We start from the raw sequence: 18,775 nt of genomic DNA on the forward strand, positions 1-18,775 counted from the left end.
GCTGTCTCGTCGCCGACCCCTGGCCCATATCCTACCTCTGGCCTGGAACACCCTCCCTCCTCAAATCCGACAGACAATCACTCTTTCCCCCTTTTCAAAGCCCTACTGAAGACTCACCTCCTCCAAGTGGGCTTCCCAGATTAGCCCCACTTTTCCTCAGCTCCCACTCCCTTCTGTGTTCCCTGACTTCCTTCCTTTGCTCTTCCCCCCTCTCCCCACCCCACAGCATATCCATATATATGTATATATCTATGATTCTATTTATTTAAATTGATGCCTATTTACCTGTATTGATGTCCGTCTCCCCTACTTTAGACTGTGAGCCCGTTGTGGGCAGGGATTGCCCTTCTTTTTTACTGTACTGTACTTTCCAAGTGCTTAGTACAGTGCACACAGTAAGCGCTCAATAAATATGATTGAATTAATGAGGACTGTCTCTATATGTTGCCAGCTTGTACTTCCTGAGCGCTTAGTCCAGTGCTCCGCACACAGTAAGCGCTCAGTAAATACTATTGAATTAATGAGGACCGTCTCTATGTGTCGCCAGTTTGTACTTCCCAAGCGCTTAGTACAGTGCTCTGCACACAGTAAGCGCTCAATAAATACGATTGAATGAATGAATGAATGCTCTGCGCACAGAGCTCAATAAATATGATCGAATGAAAGAATGGATATGTAACAGTGCTACAGGAAGGTGTGAGTAAATGCTTGGGTGGCATTCATTTGATTCATTTAGTCGCATTTATTGAGCACTTAACTGTGTGCAGTGCACTGTACTAGGCTTGGGAGAGTACAGTCCAATAATAGACACATTCCCTGCCCTCAGTGAGCATACAGTCTGGAGCAGGGGAGACAGATATCGTGGGTAGGGACTGTCTCTATATGTTTCCGACTTGTACTTCCCAAGCGCTTAATATAGTGCTCTGCACACAGTAAGCGCTCAATAAATACGATTGATTGAATGAATGCATGAATTAATATCAACACAAATAAATAAATTACAGATTCATTCATTCATGCATTCATTCAATGGTAATTATTGTGTGCTTAACTGTGTGCAAAGCACTGTACTAAGCACTTGGGAGAGTATAATATAATAAACAGAGACATTCCTCGCCCACAGTGAACGTACAGTCTGGAGCAGGGGAGACAGATATCGTGGGTAGGGACCATCTCTATATGTTTCCGACTTGTACTTCCCAAGCGCTTAATATAGTGCTCTGCACACAGTGAGCGCTCAATAAATACGATTGAATGAATGCATGAATGAATATCAACACAAATAAATAAATTACAGATTCATTCATTCATGCATTCATTCAATGGTATTTATTGTGTGCTTAACTGTGTGCAAAGCACTGTACTATTCATTCATTCAATCGTATTTATTGAGCGCTTACTGTGTGCAGAGCACTGGACTAAGCGCTTGGGAAGTACAAGTTGGCAACATATAGAGATGGTCCCTACCCAACAGCGGGCTCACAGTCTAGAACAGTCAGTCTGTACTAAGCACTTGGGAGAGAAAAGTATAATATAAGAATATATAATATAGTACATAGTATAGTATACAGCATAGTATACTATACTATACTATAGTACTGTATATACTATACTGTATACTATACTATAGTACTGCATATACTATAGCATAGTATAGTATACAGTATAGTACAGTATACTATAGTATAGTATATATAATAGTATATGCAGTACTATAGCATAGTATATAGTATATACAGTACTATAGCATAGTATATAGTATATACAGCACTATAGCATAGTATATAGTATATACAGTACTATAGTAGTATGGTATATATACTATATACTATGCTATAGTACTGTATATACTATAGTATAGTATGCAGTATAGTATAGCATACTATACTGTATACTATGCTATAGTACTGTATATACTATAGTATAGTATACAGTATAGTATACTATACTATAGTATATACAGTACTATAGCATAGTATATAGTATATACAGTACTATAGTAGTATAGTATAGTACATACAGTACTATAGTATAGTATATAGTATATGCAGTACTACAGTAGTATAGTATAGTAGAGTATATATTGTACTATAGTATAGTATAGTAAAGTATAGTATAGTATAGTATATAAATAGTATATAATATAATAGTATAATATATAAATATATATTTATATATATGAACATATGTATATAGTATACACTGTTACATATAGTATAATATAATGAACAGAGACATTCCCTGCCCATAACGAGCTCACAGTCTAGAGGGGAGGACAGATATTACTCTACATAAGTAAATAAATACATTGACAGAGGGCCACACAAGATCACACATGAAGGCGCAGGGGGATAGAACATAGAGAGATTAGAAATTAATTAGGGAAGGCTTCTTGGAGGAGGTGTGGTTTCAGAAAGGCTTTGCAGATGGGGACAGCAGCGGTCGGTCGGTCGGATGTAAGGGGGAAAGAAGCTTCAGGCACGGCGGGAGGTCACCACCCAAAGGTTGGTGGAGGATGGGATGACAATGGGGCACAATGGATCGGTTGGCTGGCATAAGCCAAGATGGTCAGAAAAACAAGTGGGTAAGTGGGAGGGAGAGAGCCAGTGGAATGTCGGCAAGGCAGGGGTTAAGAATTTCATTCACTCATTCGATTGTATTTATTGAGTGCTTACTGTGTGCACAGCACTGTACTAAGTGCTTGGGAGAATACAACAAGCTTACAGTCTAGAGGGGGAGAGGGACATTGATATAAATAAATGAATTACAGATAATGAATTACATAAGTGCTGTCGGGCTGCGGGGGCGGGGGGGAATAAAGGGAGCAAGTCAGGTGGACACAGAAGTGAGTGGGAGAAGAGGAAAGGAGGCTGTTTAGTCAGGGAAGGCCTCTTGGAGGAGGGGCCCTCTTCCACAATGCCCGTGTTTTGGGAGGGAGAGAGAGAGAGGGATACCCGCTGGGAATGCCACTCATTCATTCAATCGTATTTACTGAGCGCTTACTGTGTGCAGAGCACTGTACTAAGCACTTGGGAAGGACAGGTTGGCAACATATAGAGACGGTCCCTGCCCAACAGCGGGCTCACAGGCTAGAAGGGGGAGACAGACAACAAAATGAAACATATTAACCAAATAAAATCAATACAATCAATATGTACAAATAAAATAGAGTAATAAATACGGACAAACATGTATACATATATACAGGTGCTGTGGGGAGGGGACGGAGGTAAGGCCGGGGGGATGGGGAGGGGGAGAGGAAGGAGGGGGCTCAGTCTGGGAAGGCCACTTTACAAATGGGGCATGGTTTTTGCCTAAGATTATGGTAATTGCAGTTATTACCGAAGGGAGACAACTCACTGTTGTCATAAAATCATCTTACACCTCTCTCCTCTCAGCAGGCCCTGGAGAGGCAACTAATACATTGCAATAATATCCAGGGAGTCCTGCGGTGTCTATTCAGAACAGCCCTGGGGCTTATCCTTCCAGATTCAGGGAAGAACCCTTGTTTAGCAAGAGATGGAGCGTTCAGTCCTGTGGGCAATTAGTTAATTGCTTTCTGGTCCCTCTGGATTGGGCTCTGGCCTTGCGCTGGTGTGGGGAAACAGGGGCTGGGGGTGTGGGCAGAAATGGAGGTCTTCTTTTCCTTAGGTGATTTCTGGATTTCCAGTTGGACTTCCTACATGATGGGCTGAGGGCGGGCAGCTGAGAGTGACAGGGACGGCCTGGACGCACAGGGTGAGCGGCAGATAGCCGACTAAGAGGCTCTGAGTTTGAATGCTGCCTCGGCTTCCCAGTGATCAAGCAGGGGTGGAGCTCGTGTCTCTCCCCACTTCAATCCATACTTCAAGCCGCTGCCCGGATTGCTTTTGTCCAGAAATGCTCTGGGCATGTTACTCCCCTCCTCAAAAATCTCCAGTGGCTACCAATCAATCTGCGCATCAGGCAGAAACTCCTCACCCTGGGCTTCAAGGCTGTCCATCACCTCGCCCCCTCCTTCCTCACCTCCCTTCTCTCCTTCTACTGCCCAGCCCGCAACCTCCGCTCCTCCGCCGCTAATCTCCTCACTGTACCTCGTTCTTGCCTGTCCCGCCGTCGACCCCCGGCCCACGTCATCCCCCGGGCCTGGAATGGCCTCCGTCTGCCCATCCGCCAAGCTAGCTCTCTTCCTCCTTTCAAGGCCCTACTGAGAGCTCACCTCCTCCCGGAGGCCTTCCCAGACTGAGCCCCTTCCTTCCTCTCCTCCTCGTCCCCCTCTCCATCCCCCATCTTACCTCCTTCCCTTCCCCACAGCACCTGTATATATGTACATATATACATATATATGTATATATGTTTGTACATATTTATTACTTATTTATTAAAATAAATAAATTATTTATTTATTTTACTTGACATATCTATTCTATTTATTTTATTTTGTTAGTACGTTTGGTTTTGTTCTCTGTCTCCCCCTTTTAGATTGTGAGCCCACTGTTGGGTAGGGACTGTCTCTGTATGTTGCCAACTTGTACTTCCCAAGCGCTTAGTACAGTGCTCTGCACCCAGTAAACGCTCAATGAATACGACTGATTGATTGATTGATTGGGGCAGCGGAAGGAGCTGAAAACCCACTGAGGCCCGCTGACATGAATTAGGAGTGAAAAGGCAGAGAGAAGTTGGGGGTGGCTGCTGGATAATTATTGTGTGATCATGCATTAAACAAAAACTCCTCATCATTGATCTTAAAGCACTTAATCACCTTACCTCCTCCTACCTCACTTCGCTACTCTCCTACTACAACCCAGCCCGCAAACTTTGCTTCTCAAATGCTAACCTCACTGTATCTCGATCTCATCTATCTTTCCGTCAACCTCTTGCCCACAACCTACTTCTGGCCTGGAATGCCCTCCCTCCTCATATCAGACAGATAATTTCTCCCCCACTTCAAAGCCTCATTGAAGGCACATCTCCAAGAAACCTTTCCTGACGAAGCCCTCCTCTCTTCTTCTCCCACTCCCTTCTGCACCGCTCTTACTTGCTCCTTCATTCATCCTCCCTCCCATCCCCACAGCACATAAGTATATATCTGTTATTTACTTATTCATTCATTTATTTATTTATCTCTTTATTTATATTAAGGTCTGTCTCCCCCTCTAAATTGTGAACTCGTTGTGGGCAGGAATGTGTCTGTTGTTAATACTGTAGTCTCCCAAATGTGTGCTTTTAGACTGTGAGCCCACTGTTGGGTAGGGACTGTCTCTATATGTTGCCAACTTGTACTTCCCAAGCGCTTAGTACAGTGCTCTGCACACAGTAAGCGCTCACAAAATACGATTGATGATGATGATGTGCTTTGCACACAGTAAGCACTCAGTAAATATGAATGAATCAATGAATGAGTGAATGAAGTGAGAATAAGTGGAGGAGCAGCGTGGCTCAGTGGAAAGAGCCCGGGCTTTGGAGTCAGAGGTCATGGGTTCAAACCCCGGCTCCACTAACTGTCAGCTGCGTGACTTTGGGCAAGTCACTTCACTTCTCTGGGCCTCACTTCCCTCATCTGGAAAATGGGGATTAAGACTGTGAGCCCCCCGTGGGACAACCTGATCACCTTGTAACCTCCCCAGCGCTTAGAACAGTGCTTTGCACATAGTAAGCACTTAATAAATGCCATTATTATTATTATTATTATTAATAAGCAGCTCTCTCTGAGCCATGGAGTTGGGCCTCAACTCTCGGGGCTCTTAGCAGAAAGAAGGCAGGTTTATTCCTTCCTGTAAAGCACCAGTCCCGTCTCAGGGTCACACCTGCAGAGTTTCCAGTACTCTACCAGTCTCGACTATGGGAGGGAGAGTCAGGCATAGGCATATCCATTCCATTCCTAGCTTGGCCAGTGGCTAGAGAGTGGCAGGCAATCTGCTAATGGTCAAGACTCACCAGTGCTGGGCAGCAGTGGCATGGGAGAGGATCAAGAGAGAAGACTCGGATTTAATGCGCGGAAGGAGGCAATGGTAAACCGCTTCCTTATTTTTACCAAGAAAACTCTACGGATCCACTACCCAGAGCGATTGCAGATGGAGGTGGGGCTTTCTGGGAGAGATGTGTCACTATGGGTCGGACGTGACTCGACAGCATAAGACAACAACAACAAAGCGCCAGAGAAACCACTAGGCCAACGACACTGGAGCTAAAAAGTATAGAAAACCAGTCTCAGCTGTGAGCCACCTCACAGAAGGAAAGTCACCAGGTCTGGATAAAGTTGGTGCTTTCTCTCTCTCCTGCTGGGACTCTGCTCTGTTGTACTTTCCCAAGCACTTAGTACAGGGCACTCCACTCAGGAGGCACTTAGAATTGAGGCTGGGAAAGGATGGCTGGCTATTCAGAAGTTACAGAGTAAAATTCACAAGAAAGTGAACAGGAAAGCCAGCAAAGGAAGAAAACTCCGGGTTTAGTGTGCTGTGGCTCGTGCCATTTTGGCATTTATCCTATCTCGTCTGGATTTCTGTCAGCCACCTTGCTGACCTCCCAGCCATCTGTGTCTCCCCACTAAAGTCCATACCTCATTCTCCTATCTGGATCAGTTTTCTACAAAAACATTCAGTCCATATTTCCCCACTCCTCAAGAAACTCCAGTGGTTGCCCACCTCCACCTCTGCATCAAACAGAAACTCCCTACAGTTGGATTTAAAGCATTTAATCACCTTGCCCCCTCCTACCTCACCTTACTAATTTCCTGCTATAACCCAGCCCACACATTTTGCTCCTTACTCCTCAAAGATCTCCAGTGGTTGCCTATCAACCTTCGAATCAAGCAAAAACTCCTCACTCTCGACTTCAAGGCTGTGCATCCCCTCGCCCCCTCCTACCTCATCTCCCTTCTCTCCTTCTTCAGCCCAGCCCGCACCCTCCGCTCCTCTGCCACTGCTAACCTCCTCACTGTACCTCATTCTCGCCTGTCCCGCCGTCAACCCCCGGCCCATGTCCTACCTCTGGCCTGGAACGCCCTCCCTCCAGACATCCGCCAAACTAGCTTTCTTCCTCCCTTCAAAGTCCTACTGAAAGCTCACCTCCTCCAGGAGGCCTTCCCACACAAAGACCCCCCCTTTTTCCTCTCCTCGTCCCCTCCCCATCACCCCCACTTCCTCTGCCCTACCCTCTTCCCCTCCCCACAGCACTTGTATATATTTGTACATACTTATTATACTTTTTATTTTATTTGTACATATTTATTACTCTATTTTATCAACGATTTGTATGTAGCTCTACGTCTATTTATTATGATGGTATTGACACCTGTCTACTTGTTTCGTTTTGTTAGCTGTCTCCCCCTTCCCATCTCTGTTGACGGCACTACCATCCTTCCCGTCTCACAAGCCCACAACCTTGGTGTCATCCTCGACTCCGCTCTCTCATTCACCCCTCACATCCAAGCCGTCACCAAAACCCGCCGGTCTCAGCTCCGCAACATTGCCAAGATCCGCCCTTTCCTCTCCATCCAAACCGCTACCCTGCTAATTCAAGCTCTCATCCTATCCTGTCTGGACTACTGCACTAGCCTTCTCTCTGATCTCCCACCCTCGTGTCTCTCCCCACTTCAATCCATACTTCATGCTGCTGCCCGGATTATCTTTGTCCAGAAACGCTCTGGACATATTACTCCCCTCCTCAAAAACCTCCAATGGCTACCGATCAATCTGCGCATCAGGCAGAAACTCCTCACCCTGGGCTTCAAGGCTGTCCATCACCTCGCCCCCTCCTACCTCACCTCCCTTCTCTCCTTCTACTGCCCAGCCCGCACCCTCCGCTCCTCCACCGCTAATCTCCTCACCGTACCTCGCTCTCGCCTGTCCCGCCGTCGACCCCCGGCCCACGTCATCCCCCGGGCCTGGAATGCCCTCCCTCTGCCCATCCGCCAAGCTAGCTCTCTTCCTCCCTTCAAGGCCCTGCTGAGAGCTCACCTCCTCCAGGAGGCCTTCCCAGACTGAGCCCCTTCTTTCCTCTCCCCCTCGTCCCCCTCTCCATCCCCCCGTCTTACCTCCTTCCCTTCCCCACAGCACCTGTATATATGTATATATGGTTGTACATATTTATTACTCTATTTATTTATTTATTTATTTATTTTACTTGTACATTTCTATCCTACTTATTTTATTTTGTTGGTATGTTTGGTTCTGTTCTCTGTCTCCCCCTTTTAGACTGTGAGCCCACTGTTGGGTAGGGACTGTCTCTATGTGATGCCAATTTGTACTTCTCAAGCGCTTAGTACAGTGCTCTGCACACAGTAAGCGCTCAATAAATATGACTGACTGACTGACTGACTGAATGAATGAATGAAAAGGAAAGGAAGGGAAGAGAAGAAAGGGAGGAAAGGGAAGAAAGGAAGGAAAGAAAAGGAAGGAAGGAAAGAAAAGGAAGGAAAGAAAGGAAGGAAAAGGAAGAAAGGAAGGAAAGGAAGAAAGGGCCCACCAAACCATTAGGGCCAACCTACGAAGAGCCCCAAGAAAGACAGGGTGTCTTGTAACTGGATTTCAGGTCAAACAAGCCAGAGTTTCACTGCTGTCATTTTTATCAGAAAGGTCCTAAAAAGCTGCCCAGCCCAAGTCCAAACACACACGATTGACTACAAAGCCATCATTCACAGACTAGCAGTGAAAGTGCCGATCCCTAGCACCCAACACAGAAACATAAGCAGCGCTGACTGCCAGCTGAAAGGAAAGGAGTAACTGCTAAATTCCATCACCACAGAGAATGAGAGGTTCTGTGGCAGTGTTTCAGGTGCAAATAATCAATCAATCAACCACTAGTAGTTATTGAGTGCTTACTGGGTGCAGAGCGCTGGACTAAGTCCTTGGGAGAGTCCAATATAATAGAGTAGGTATAGACAATTTCTGCCCACAAGAAATTAGTGGAGAGACAAATATTAAAATAAATTATAAATAAATGTATAGACAAATGCTGGGGGCTGGAGGCTTAAGAGGAACAGCCCCAAAGTGATGCAGGAGGGAAGACTCTAACAGGGAAATGAGGGCTTAGTCAGGGAAGGTCTCTTGGAGGAGATGTGATTTTAGGAGGGTTTTGAAGGTTGGGGAGGGGTGGACTGCGATACATGGAGGGAAAGGGAGTTCTAAGCCAGAAGTCAGAGGCAAAAAAGACGAGACTGAGGCACAATGAGTTAGGTTGTCATTAGAGGAGCAAATTATGTAGGTTGGATTACAGTAGGAGATCGATAATGTTAGGTAGGAGGGAGCAAGCCAATCGGATGATGATGATGATGGCATTTATTAAGCGCTTACTATGTGCAAAGCACTGTTCTAAGCGCTGGGGAGGTTACAAGGTGATCAGGTTGTCCCACGAGGGGCTCACAGTCTTAATCCCCATTTTCCAGATGAGGGAACTGAGGCCCAGAGAAGTTATGTGACTTGCCCAAAGTCACACAGCTGACAATTGGCAGAGCTGGGATTTGAACCCCTGACCTCTGACTCCGAAGCCCGGGTTCTTCCCACTGAGCCACGCTGGATCCTTTAAAACCAATGGTCAGGAGTTTTGTTTGAACACACAGTAAGCGCTCAGTAAATACGATTGAATGAAGGAATGAATGAATGTCCACATGTTTTGTTTTGTTGTCTGACTCCCCCTTCTAGACTGTGAGCCCGCTGTTGGGTAGGGACCGTCTCTAGATGTTGCCAACTTGGACTTCCCAAGCGCTTAGTACAGTGCTCCACACATAGTAAGAGCTCAATAAATACGATTGAATGAAGGAATGAATGAATGTCCACATGTTTTGTTTTGTTGTCTGTCTCCCCCCTCTAGACTGTAAGCCCGCTGTTGGATAGGGACCGTCTCTCTATGTTGCCAACCTGGACTTCCCAAGCGCTTAGTACAGTGCTCCGCACACAGTAAGTGCTCAATAAATACGATGGAATGAAGGAATGTCCACATGTTTTGTTGTCTGTCTCCCCCTTCTAAACTGTGAGCCCGCTGTTGGGTAGGGACCATCTCTCTATGTTGCCAACTTGTACTTCCCAAGTGCTTAGTAAAGTGCTCTGCAAACAGTAAGTGCTCAATAAATACGATTGATTGATTGATTGATTGATTGATGTGGAGATGGATGGGCAACCACTGGAGGTTTTTGAGGAGTGGGAAGATGTGGATTGAGCGGTTCTTTAGAACGATGATTTGAGCAGCGGAGTATGGACTGGAGAGGGGAGAGACAGGAGGCGGGGAGGTCAGCGAGGAAGGAGGCTGATGCTGTAGTCAAGAGGGGAAATGATGAGTGCTTGGATCAACGTGATAAGCAGTTAGAGTGGAGAGGAAAGGCCGGATTCTAGAGATGTTTTGAGGGTAGAACTGACAGGATTTAGGGACTGACTACATGGGTTGAATGAGAGAGATTAGTCAAGGATGAGGCCATGGTTACGTGTCTGTGAAACAGGGAGAATGGTGGTGTTGCCTATGGTGATGGTAGAGTCTAGGGGAAGGCAGGCTTTGGATGGAAATATAAGGAGTTCTGTTTTAGAATAACATAAGATGATGGACAATGCCAATCACGGGTCCATTCATCCGGCTCAGTGGTCAGTCTCCCACGAGGACATCAGGACATTTGGAGAACTGGTTGTTCTCCTGGAGAACACCTAGTTCCCCAAAATGTCCTGATTCATTCCTCACTATCAGGTTTGGGCCAGCCGATCAATCCATCAATAGAAACGACTGAGTGTTAACTGTGTGCAGAGCACTGCCGTCAGTCAGTCAATCGTATTTATTGAGTGCTTAATGTGTGCAGAGCACTGTACTAAGCGCTTGGGAGAGTACAATAGAACAATAAACAGACACATCCCCTGCCCACAGTGAATTTACAGTTTAGAGGGGGAGACAGACATTAATAGAAATAAATAAATTACTGATATGTACATAAAGTGCTGTGGGGCTGGGAGGGGGGGATGAATAAAGGGAGGAAGTCAGGGCGATGCAGAAGGGAGTGGGAGTGGGACTGTACTAAGCGCTTATGAGAATACAACAGAGTTAGTGCACACTACTGATCTCAAAGAATTTAGGATCAAGATGGGGAGACGGACATTGAAATAAATTACAGGTATGGGCAGGAGCACAGTATAATCAATCAATCACTCAATTGTATTTATTAATTAATTCATTCATTCAATCGTATTTCTTGAGTGCTTACTGCGTGCAGAGCACTGTACCAAGCGCTTGGGAAGTACAAGTTGGCAACATATAGAGACGGTCCCTACCCAACAACGGGCTCATAGTCTAGAAGGGGGAGACAGACAACAAAACAAAACATGTTGACAAAATTAAATAAATAGAATGGTAAATCTGTACAAGCAAAATAGAGTAATAAATCTGTACAGACATTCATTCATTCATTCAATCGTATTTATTGAGCGCTTACTGTGTGCAGAGCACTGTAGTAACTGCTTGGGAAGTACAAGTTGGCAACATATAGAGACAGTCCCTACCCAACAGTGGGCTCACAGTCTAAAAGGGGGAGACAGAGAACAAAACCAAACATACTAACAAAATAAAATAAATAGAATAGACATGTACAAGTAAAATAAATAAATATAGGAACATACGTGGGGGTGGAATATCAAAGTGCTTGAGGGATACAGACTCAAGTGTCTAAGCCATGCAGAGGGGAAGACAAACTGGGTAGGGAGCTGGGAAGTTATTTAGGGAAGGCTTCCTGGAGAGACGTGATTACAGAAGAAGCACGGAGAAGTGGAGAAAGCACAGGCCTGAGAGTCAGAAGGTCATGGGTTCTAATCCTGGCTCCGCCATTTGTCTGCTGTGGGACCTTGGGCAAGTCACGTCACTTCTCTGTGCCTCAGTTACCTCATCTGTATAATGGGGGCAGAGACTGTGAGCCCCATGTGGTACAGGGATTGTGTCCAACACAATTTGCTTGTATCCACCCCAGCGCTTAGTACAGTGGCTGGCATATAGTAAGCGCTTAACAAATACCATCATTATTATTATTATTTGTAGGGCTTTGAAGGAGGGGAGCGTGGTGAACTGTCAGATATGTCAGCCCTTCCCTGAATAAGCCCTCCTTTCTTCTCCCACTCTCTGCTGCGTCACCCTGCCTTGCTCCCTTTATTCATCTCCCCTCCCAGCCCCACAGCACTTATGTCCCTAGCTGTCACTGATTTATTGATTTATAATAATTCATAATAATAATCATGGTATTTGTTAAGCGCTTACTATGTGCCCAGCACTGTTCTAAGCGCTGGGGTAAACACAGGTGGGGCTCACACTTTTAATTCCCGTTTTACAGATGAGGTAACCGAGGCACAGAGAAGTGAAGGAACTTGCCCAAGGTCACACAGCAGACATGTGGCAGAGGCGGGATTAGAACCCACGTCCTCTGACTCCCAACCCCTGTTCTTTCCACTAAGCCACGCTGCTTCTCCGATTTATGTTCATGTCTGTCTCCCCTGAAGATTGTACACTCACTGTGCTCAGGGAACGTGTCTGCTGTATTGTACTCTCCCAAGCGCTTAGTACAGTGCTCTGCACATGGTAAGTCCTCAAAAAATACAACTGACTGACTGACTGAATGTAGGAAGAGGGAGTGCCGGGCAGGAGAGGGGGTCTGAGCAAAGAGCCAAAGGGGAGAGATTCATTCATTCATTCGATCGTATTTATTGAGCGCTTACTGTGTCCAGAGCACTGTACTAAGCGCTTGGGAAGTACAAGTTGGCAACATATAGAGACGGTCCCTACCCAACAACGGGATCGCAGTCTAGAAGGGGAAGACAGACAACAAAACAAAACATGTGGACAGGTGTCAAGTCATCAGAACAAACAGAATTAAAGCTAAATGCACATCATTAACAAAATAAATAATAATGGCATTTATTAAGCACTTACTATGTGCAAAGCACTGTTCTAAGCGCTGAATAGTATAATAGAGTAGAATAGAATAGTAAATATGTACAAGTAAAATAAATAGAGTAATAAATCTGTACAAACACATGTACAGATGCTGTTGGGAGGGGAAGGAGGTAGGGCAGGGGGGGGCGGGGAGTAGTACAGTGCTCTGCACACAGTAAGCGCTCAATAAATACGATTGAATGAATGAATGAGGAGAGGAAAAAGGGGGCTCAGTCTGGGGAGATGAGATCAAGGAGCAGGAAGCAGATTGTTGTTAGAGGAATGAATGGTGTGGGCTGGGGCACAGTGGGAGAGGAAGTGAGATAAGGCTGTGGGGAAGAGAAGTGTTTTACAGAGAGAGAAAGAGAGAAAGAGAGAGAGCATTCATTCATTCAATCGTATTTATTGAGCACTTACTGTGTGCAGAGCACTGTACTAAGCGCTTGGGAAGTCCAAGTTGGCAACAGATAGAGACGGTCCCTACCCAACAGTGGGCTCACAGTCTAGAAGACTTATTCAAGCTTATTCAAAACCCCTACATCCATGAATTCAAACTCCTCCTGGACCCAGGCCGCCATTCTTCACTGACCCAGGCTCTTAGTAGCGGCTCCACCGCATCCTGTTTTTAGAAGCTTGGCAACCAGAGGAGCAATGTGGCCTGGTGAATACAGCACAGGCCCGGGAGTCGGAAGGACCTGGGTTCTAATCCCAGCTCTGCCACTTGTCCGCTGTGTGACCCTGGGCAAGTCACTTCACGTGACCTGGGCCTCAGTTATCTCATCTGTAAAATGGGGATTGAGACTGTGAGCCCCTTGTGGGACAATGTCTTTCCTTGCCTTCAAAATCTTACTGAAGACACATCTTCTCCAAAAGACCTTTCCTGATGAAGTCCTCTTTTTCTCTTCTCCCACTCCCTTCTGGATAGCTCTGACTTGCTCCCTGCTGCCAGCCCCACGGCACTTATGTACATCTCTGTAATTTTTTTATTTATATCAATGTCTGTCTCCCCCTCTAGACTGTTAGCTCACTGTGGGCAGGGAATGTGTCTGTTATATTGTTGTACTGTACTCTCCCGAGCACTTAGTTCAGTGCTCTGCACACAGTAAGCACTCAAGAAATACCACTGACTGACTGACCCGGAATGCATCCAACTTTATTAGCTTGTACCTACCCCCAGAGCTTAGTACAGTGCCTGACACATAGTAATCACTTAATGAATACCACATTTAAAAAAAAACAAAAACCAGGATGGCCAGCCGGAGCTATAAGCTAAAGAGGCAGGGCGATCGGGTTCAAGAGCCATTTGAAACCCTGTGCTGTGCTGCTTAGGGTTGCTTTGCACATAGTAAGCGCTTAATAAATACCATTATTATTATTACATAGTAAGTGCTGAAATTCCACCATGATTGTTCCCCGGCTTCCTTCCCAACCCGGCTTCTCTCTTCCTTGGGTCTTGCACTCAGATCAGCCTGCGAGGTGGGTTTCTTGTTGTTGTTGTGCCTGGGGAATGTATCTGCTTACTGTTATATTGTACTCTCCCAAGCTCTTATACAGTGCTCTAGACTGTGAGGCCGTTATTGGGTATGGACCGTCCCTATATGTTGCCCACGTGTACTTCCCAAGCGCTTAGTCCAGTGCTCTGCATACAGTAAGCGCTCAATAAATACGATCGAATGAATGAATGAATGCCCTGCATACAGTAAGCAGGGAATAAATATGATTGAATTGAATTGATGACTTCTCCCATGCCAGCCTCCGGCCCCCAGGCTGGGCCCCGTCCCCTTTCAGGTCAGGCCCCAGCCCAGACCGTGGCCCCTGGGTTAGGTCGACCCCCCCCAACCCCCCTGCCCCAGTCTCACCCCCCCAACCCACCTCTGAGCTGGCTGAAGGTGGTGATGAACTTGCTGGTGAGGGACTTGAGCTCGTTGTTCGCCAGCGTGATGAGGCGGATGCCCTGGGTGACGTTACACAGGACCTTGTAGAGGCCGATGGGGAAGGACACCAGCCTGCAGTCCGCCAAGTCTGCGGGCAAGGACAGACACGGGACGTCACCCACCCACTCGATAAAGGACATCGATTGATCTGTTGAAGACCGATAATAATAACTGTGGTATCTGCTAAGTGCTTACCAGGTGCCGGACACTGTACTAAGCACTGGGGTGGATACAAGAAAATGGGGTCGGACACAGTTCCTAACCCGTGTGGGGCTCATGGTCTCCGTCCCCATTTTACAGTTGAGGTAACAGGCACAGAGAAGTGAAATGACTTGCCTAAGGTCACACTGCACACAGCAGACAAGTAGCGGAGCCGGGATTAGAAGGCATGACCTTCTGACTCAGGAACCCCCTCAGGGAGTCGGGGTGGAGAGGAGAAGGAGGAAGAGGAGGAGGGGGAGGAGGGAGAAGAGAAGGAGAAGGAAGTGATGGTGGCAACTCTCAGAGATTGGGCCTCCACCCCTCTCCTCCTCCCCATCCTAATAATAATAACTAATAATTGGGGGGGTTGTAAAGCACTTACTATGTGTCAGGCACTGTACTAAGCACTGGGGTAGAGAGAAACAAATTGGGTTGGACACAGTCCCTGTCACATGTACAGGCTTTGAGTGATGGATTCGGACGGATTATTCTTTTTTTTCCTGAAAATTTGCCACCCACCCCAAACTTCTTTTACACGCACAGGCAAATGGTTCACTGAATCTCAGGCTGATAGGGCTGTTGGGAAATCTATTTACTCCCCCAACCATGATGAGTCAGAGAATTTACGAGTTAACTCGGTACCTTAAGCAACCAGGACATGCCTACCATCAGCGACTCACTGAAACCCGGAAAAACAATGCTGGGGGAGGGAGGGCAGAGAAGGTTTTGCCCAACACCACGCGATTTTCTAAAGGATTAAAGTATTAATTTACACGCCTCCGAAAGGCCCTGCCATTTTAACGAACTTGGCGGGCAATTCTGAGGAATGCAAATAAGAAAAGACCTAACAAGCTGGAGAGAAAGGAAAGCATAAATGAATGATGTCATGGTCCAGCTTTATCAGCTTAGGCAGAAACCCACAGCTTAAATTGTCTTCCTTTTGTCTGCGGAGTCGCCCCCGGATGCGGCTGCCCATGTCCACATCAGAGGTGGACCGGACCAGACCGTGGGTTTAGGGAGGCCGGTAACTTGGACGGTGGCTAGGGGTCGGTTGGGGAAGTGAGGAAAGAGGAAAATGGGGGTGAGGAGTGAGGGAAGAGGAAGGAGGAGAAGCAGCATGGTCTAGTGGCCAGAGCGTGGGTCTGGGAACCAGAAGGTCATAATAATAATAATAATGGTATTGTTAAGTGCTTACTATGTGCCAAGCACTAAGTGTTGGGCTAGCTACAAGGTAATCAGGTTGTCCCACTTCTCGCAGTCTTAATTCCCATTTTACAGGCGAGGTAACTGAGGCACAGAGAAGTGAAGTGGCTTGCCCAAGGTCCCACAGCAGACAAGTGGCGGAGCAGGGATTAGAACCCACGTCCTCTGCCCCCCAAGCCCATGCTCTTTCCACTAAGCCGCGCTGCTTCCCCATGGGTCATTCGCTTTGCTTCTCTGCACCTCAGTTCCTTCATCTATAAAATGGGGATTGAGACTGTGAGCCTCATCATCATCATCAATCGTATTTATTGAGCGCTTACTGTGTGCAGAGCACTGTACTAAGCGCTTGGGAAGTACAAGTTGGCCTCATGCGGGACAGGGACTGTGTCCAACCCAATTTCTATCTACCCCAGCGCTCAGTACAGTGCCCGGCACATAGTAAGTGCTTTACAACTACCACAAGTATTAATTATTATTATTAGGATGGGGAGAAGGAGAGGGGTGGAGGCCCAGTCTCCGAGGGTTGCCACCATCACTTCCTTCTCCTCCTCCTCTTCCTCCTTCTACTCTCCACCCCGACTCCCACTGTTGGGTAGGGAATGTCTCTATATGTTGCCAACTTGTACTTCCCAAGCGCTTAGTACAGTGCTCTGCACACAGTAAGTGCTCAATAAATACGATTGATTGATTGATTGACTCCCTGAGGGGGTTTCTGAGATTGTTGGGAGCCAAGGTAGCCCAGGGGCCACCCCTTCTTCCCAGTGGTCCATTTGAGAGGGTGCCTTGGAGGAATTGAGGTGGGGGCCGCACCAGCCTGGCAGGGTGACCATTAAGAGGGAGAGAAGTCAACTAAGCACCCCTTTTCCTCATCTCGCACTCCCTTCTGCATCATCCTGACTTGCTCCCTTTGCTCTTCCCCTCCTCTGCCCAGCCCCACAGCACTTACGTACATACCTGTAGTTTTATTTATTGGTAGTAATGTCTGTCTCCCCACCTCTAAACTGTGAGCTCACTGTGGGCAGGGATCGTCACTGTTTATTGTTGTACTGTACTTTCCCAAGCACTTAGTACAGTCCTCTGTACACAGTAAGAGCTTAATAATAATAACGTTAGTATTTGTTAAGCGCTTACTATGTGCCAAGCATTGTGGGGGGATACAAGGTAATCAGTCAATCAATCAATCGCATTTATTGAGCGCTTACTATGTGCAGAGCACTGTACTAAGCGCTTGGGAAGTACAAGTTGGCAACATATAGAGACGGTCCCTACCCAACAGTGGGCTCACAGTCTAGAGGTGGGGAGACAGACCAATAAATTACTTCCAATAAATAATTACTCCCAATAATCAAGGTTGTCCCACGTGGGGCTCACAGTCTTAATCCCCATTTTACAGATGAGGGAACTGAGGCCCAGAGAAGTGAAGTGACTTGCCCAAAGTCACACGGCTGGCAGGTGGCGGAGCCGGGATTAAAACCCATGACCTCTGACTCCCAAGCCCGGGCTCTTTCCACTGAGTCACGCTGCTTCTCAATACAAATGTAATAAATAAATAATAATTCATGATTGAATGAATAAATTATGTGATTACTGTGCCGCAGAGCACTGTACTAGGCACTTGGGAAAGTACAGTACAACAATAAACAGACACATTCCCTGCCCACAAGGAGCTTAAAGTCTAGAGGGAGGGAGGGAAGGAGAAGGATGGACATCACACTGGTACTCTCACTAGGATGTTCCAGCCCTATCTGGGCTGCTTAATGTATCCCCCACTAATGAATCAATCAATCAATCGTATTTATTGAGCGCTTACTGTGTGCAGAGCACTGTACTAAGCACTTGGGAAGTACAAGTTGGCAACATATAGAGATAGTCCTTACCCAACAGTGGGCTCACAGTCTAAAAGAGACTAAGAGACCTTTCCGAGTCACAGAGGGAGAGCAGAACTGAAGAAGAGTAGGGAGGGCAGAGGGGGTGGAGGGAGACTAAGCTCACTGTGGGCAGGGAATCTGTGACCTTAGGCAAGTCACTTCACTTCTCTGTGCCCCAGTTACCTCATCTGCAAAATGAGGATTAAGACTGTGAGCCCCATGTGGGACAGGGACTGTGCCCAAACTGATTTACAGTGTGGGCAGGGATTGTCTCTTTATCGCTGAATTGTACTTTCCAAGCGCTTAATACAATGCTCTATACGCAGTAAGCGCTCAATAAATATGATTGAATGAATTTACTTGTACCCACTTTAAACACTTAGTACAGTGCCTGGCACATAGTAAGCGCTCAATAAAAACCGCAACTATTATTATTATTATTCATTCATTCATTCAATCGTATTTATTGAGCACTTACTGTGTGCAGAGCACTCTACTAAGTGCTTGGGAAGTACAAATCGACAACAGAGACGGTCCCTACCCAACAACGGGCTCACAATCAATCAATCAATCAATCAATCGTATTTATTGAGCGCTTACTATGTGCAGAGCACTGTACTAAGCGCTTGGGAAGTACAAATTGGCATCACATAGAGACAGTCCCTACCCAACAGTGGGCTCACAGTCTAAAAGGGGGAG

The 18,775-nt window shown here is 46.5% G+C and overlaps 1 protein-coding gene across 2 annotated transcripts in view; it reads right to left on the reverse strand.

Annotated features, from left to right (window-relative positions):
* Positions 1–18,775, reverse strand: part of LRRC20 (leucine rich repeat containing 20) — a 114,256-nt gene that overhangs the window by 53,662 nt on the left and 41,819 nt on the right. The window contains exon 3 of one of the 2 annotated variants that reach the window (XM_038744066.1): positions 14,743–14,892. The exons of the other annotated variant lie outside the window; for it this stretch is intronic. Within the exon in view, the coding sequence (XP_038599994.1) occupies positions 14,743–14,892 (150 nt within the window). The remainder of the gene's footprint in view (positions 1–14,742; positions 14,893–18,775) is intronic. 2 annotated transcript variants of the gene reach the window in all.

Source organism: Tachyglossus aculeatus, chromosome 3 (genome assembly GCF_015852505.1).
Source record: "Tachyglossus aculeatus isolate mTacAcu1 chromosome 3, mTacAcu1.pri, whole genome shotgun sequence".
Taxonomy (NCBI): domain Eukaryota; kingdom Metazoa; phylum Chordata; class Mammalia; order Monotremata; family Tachyglossidae; genus Tachyglossus; species Tachyglossus aculeatus.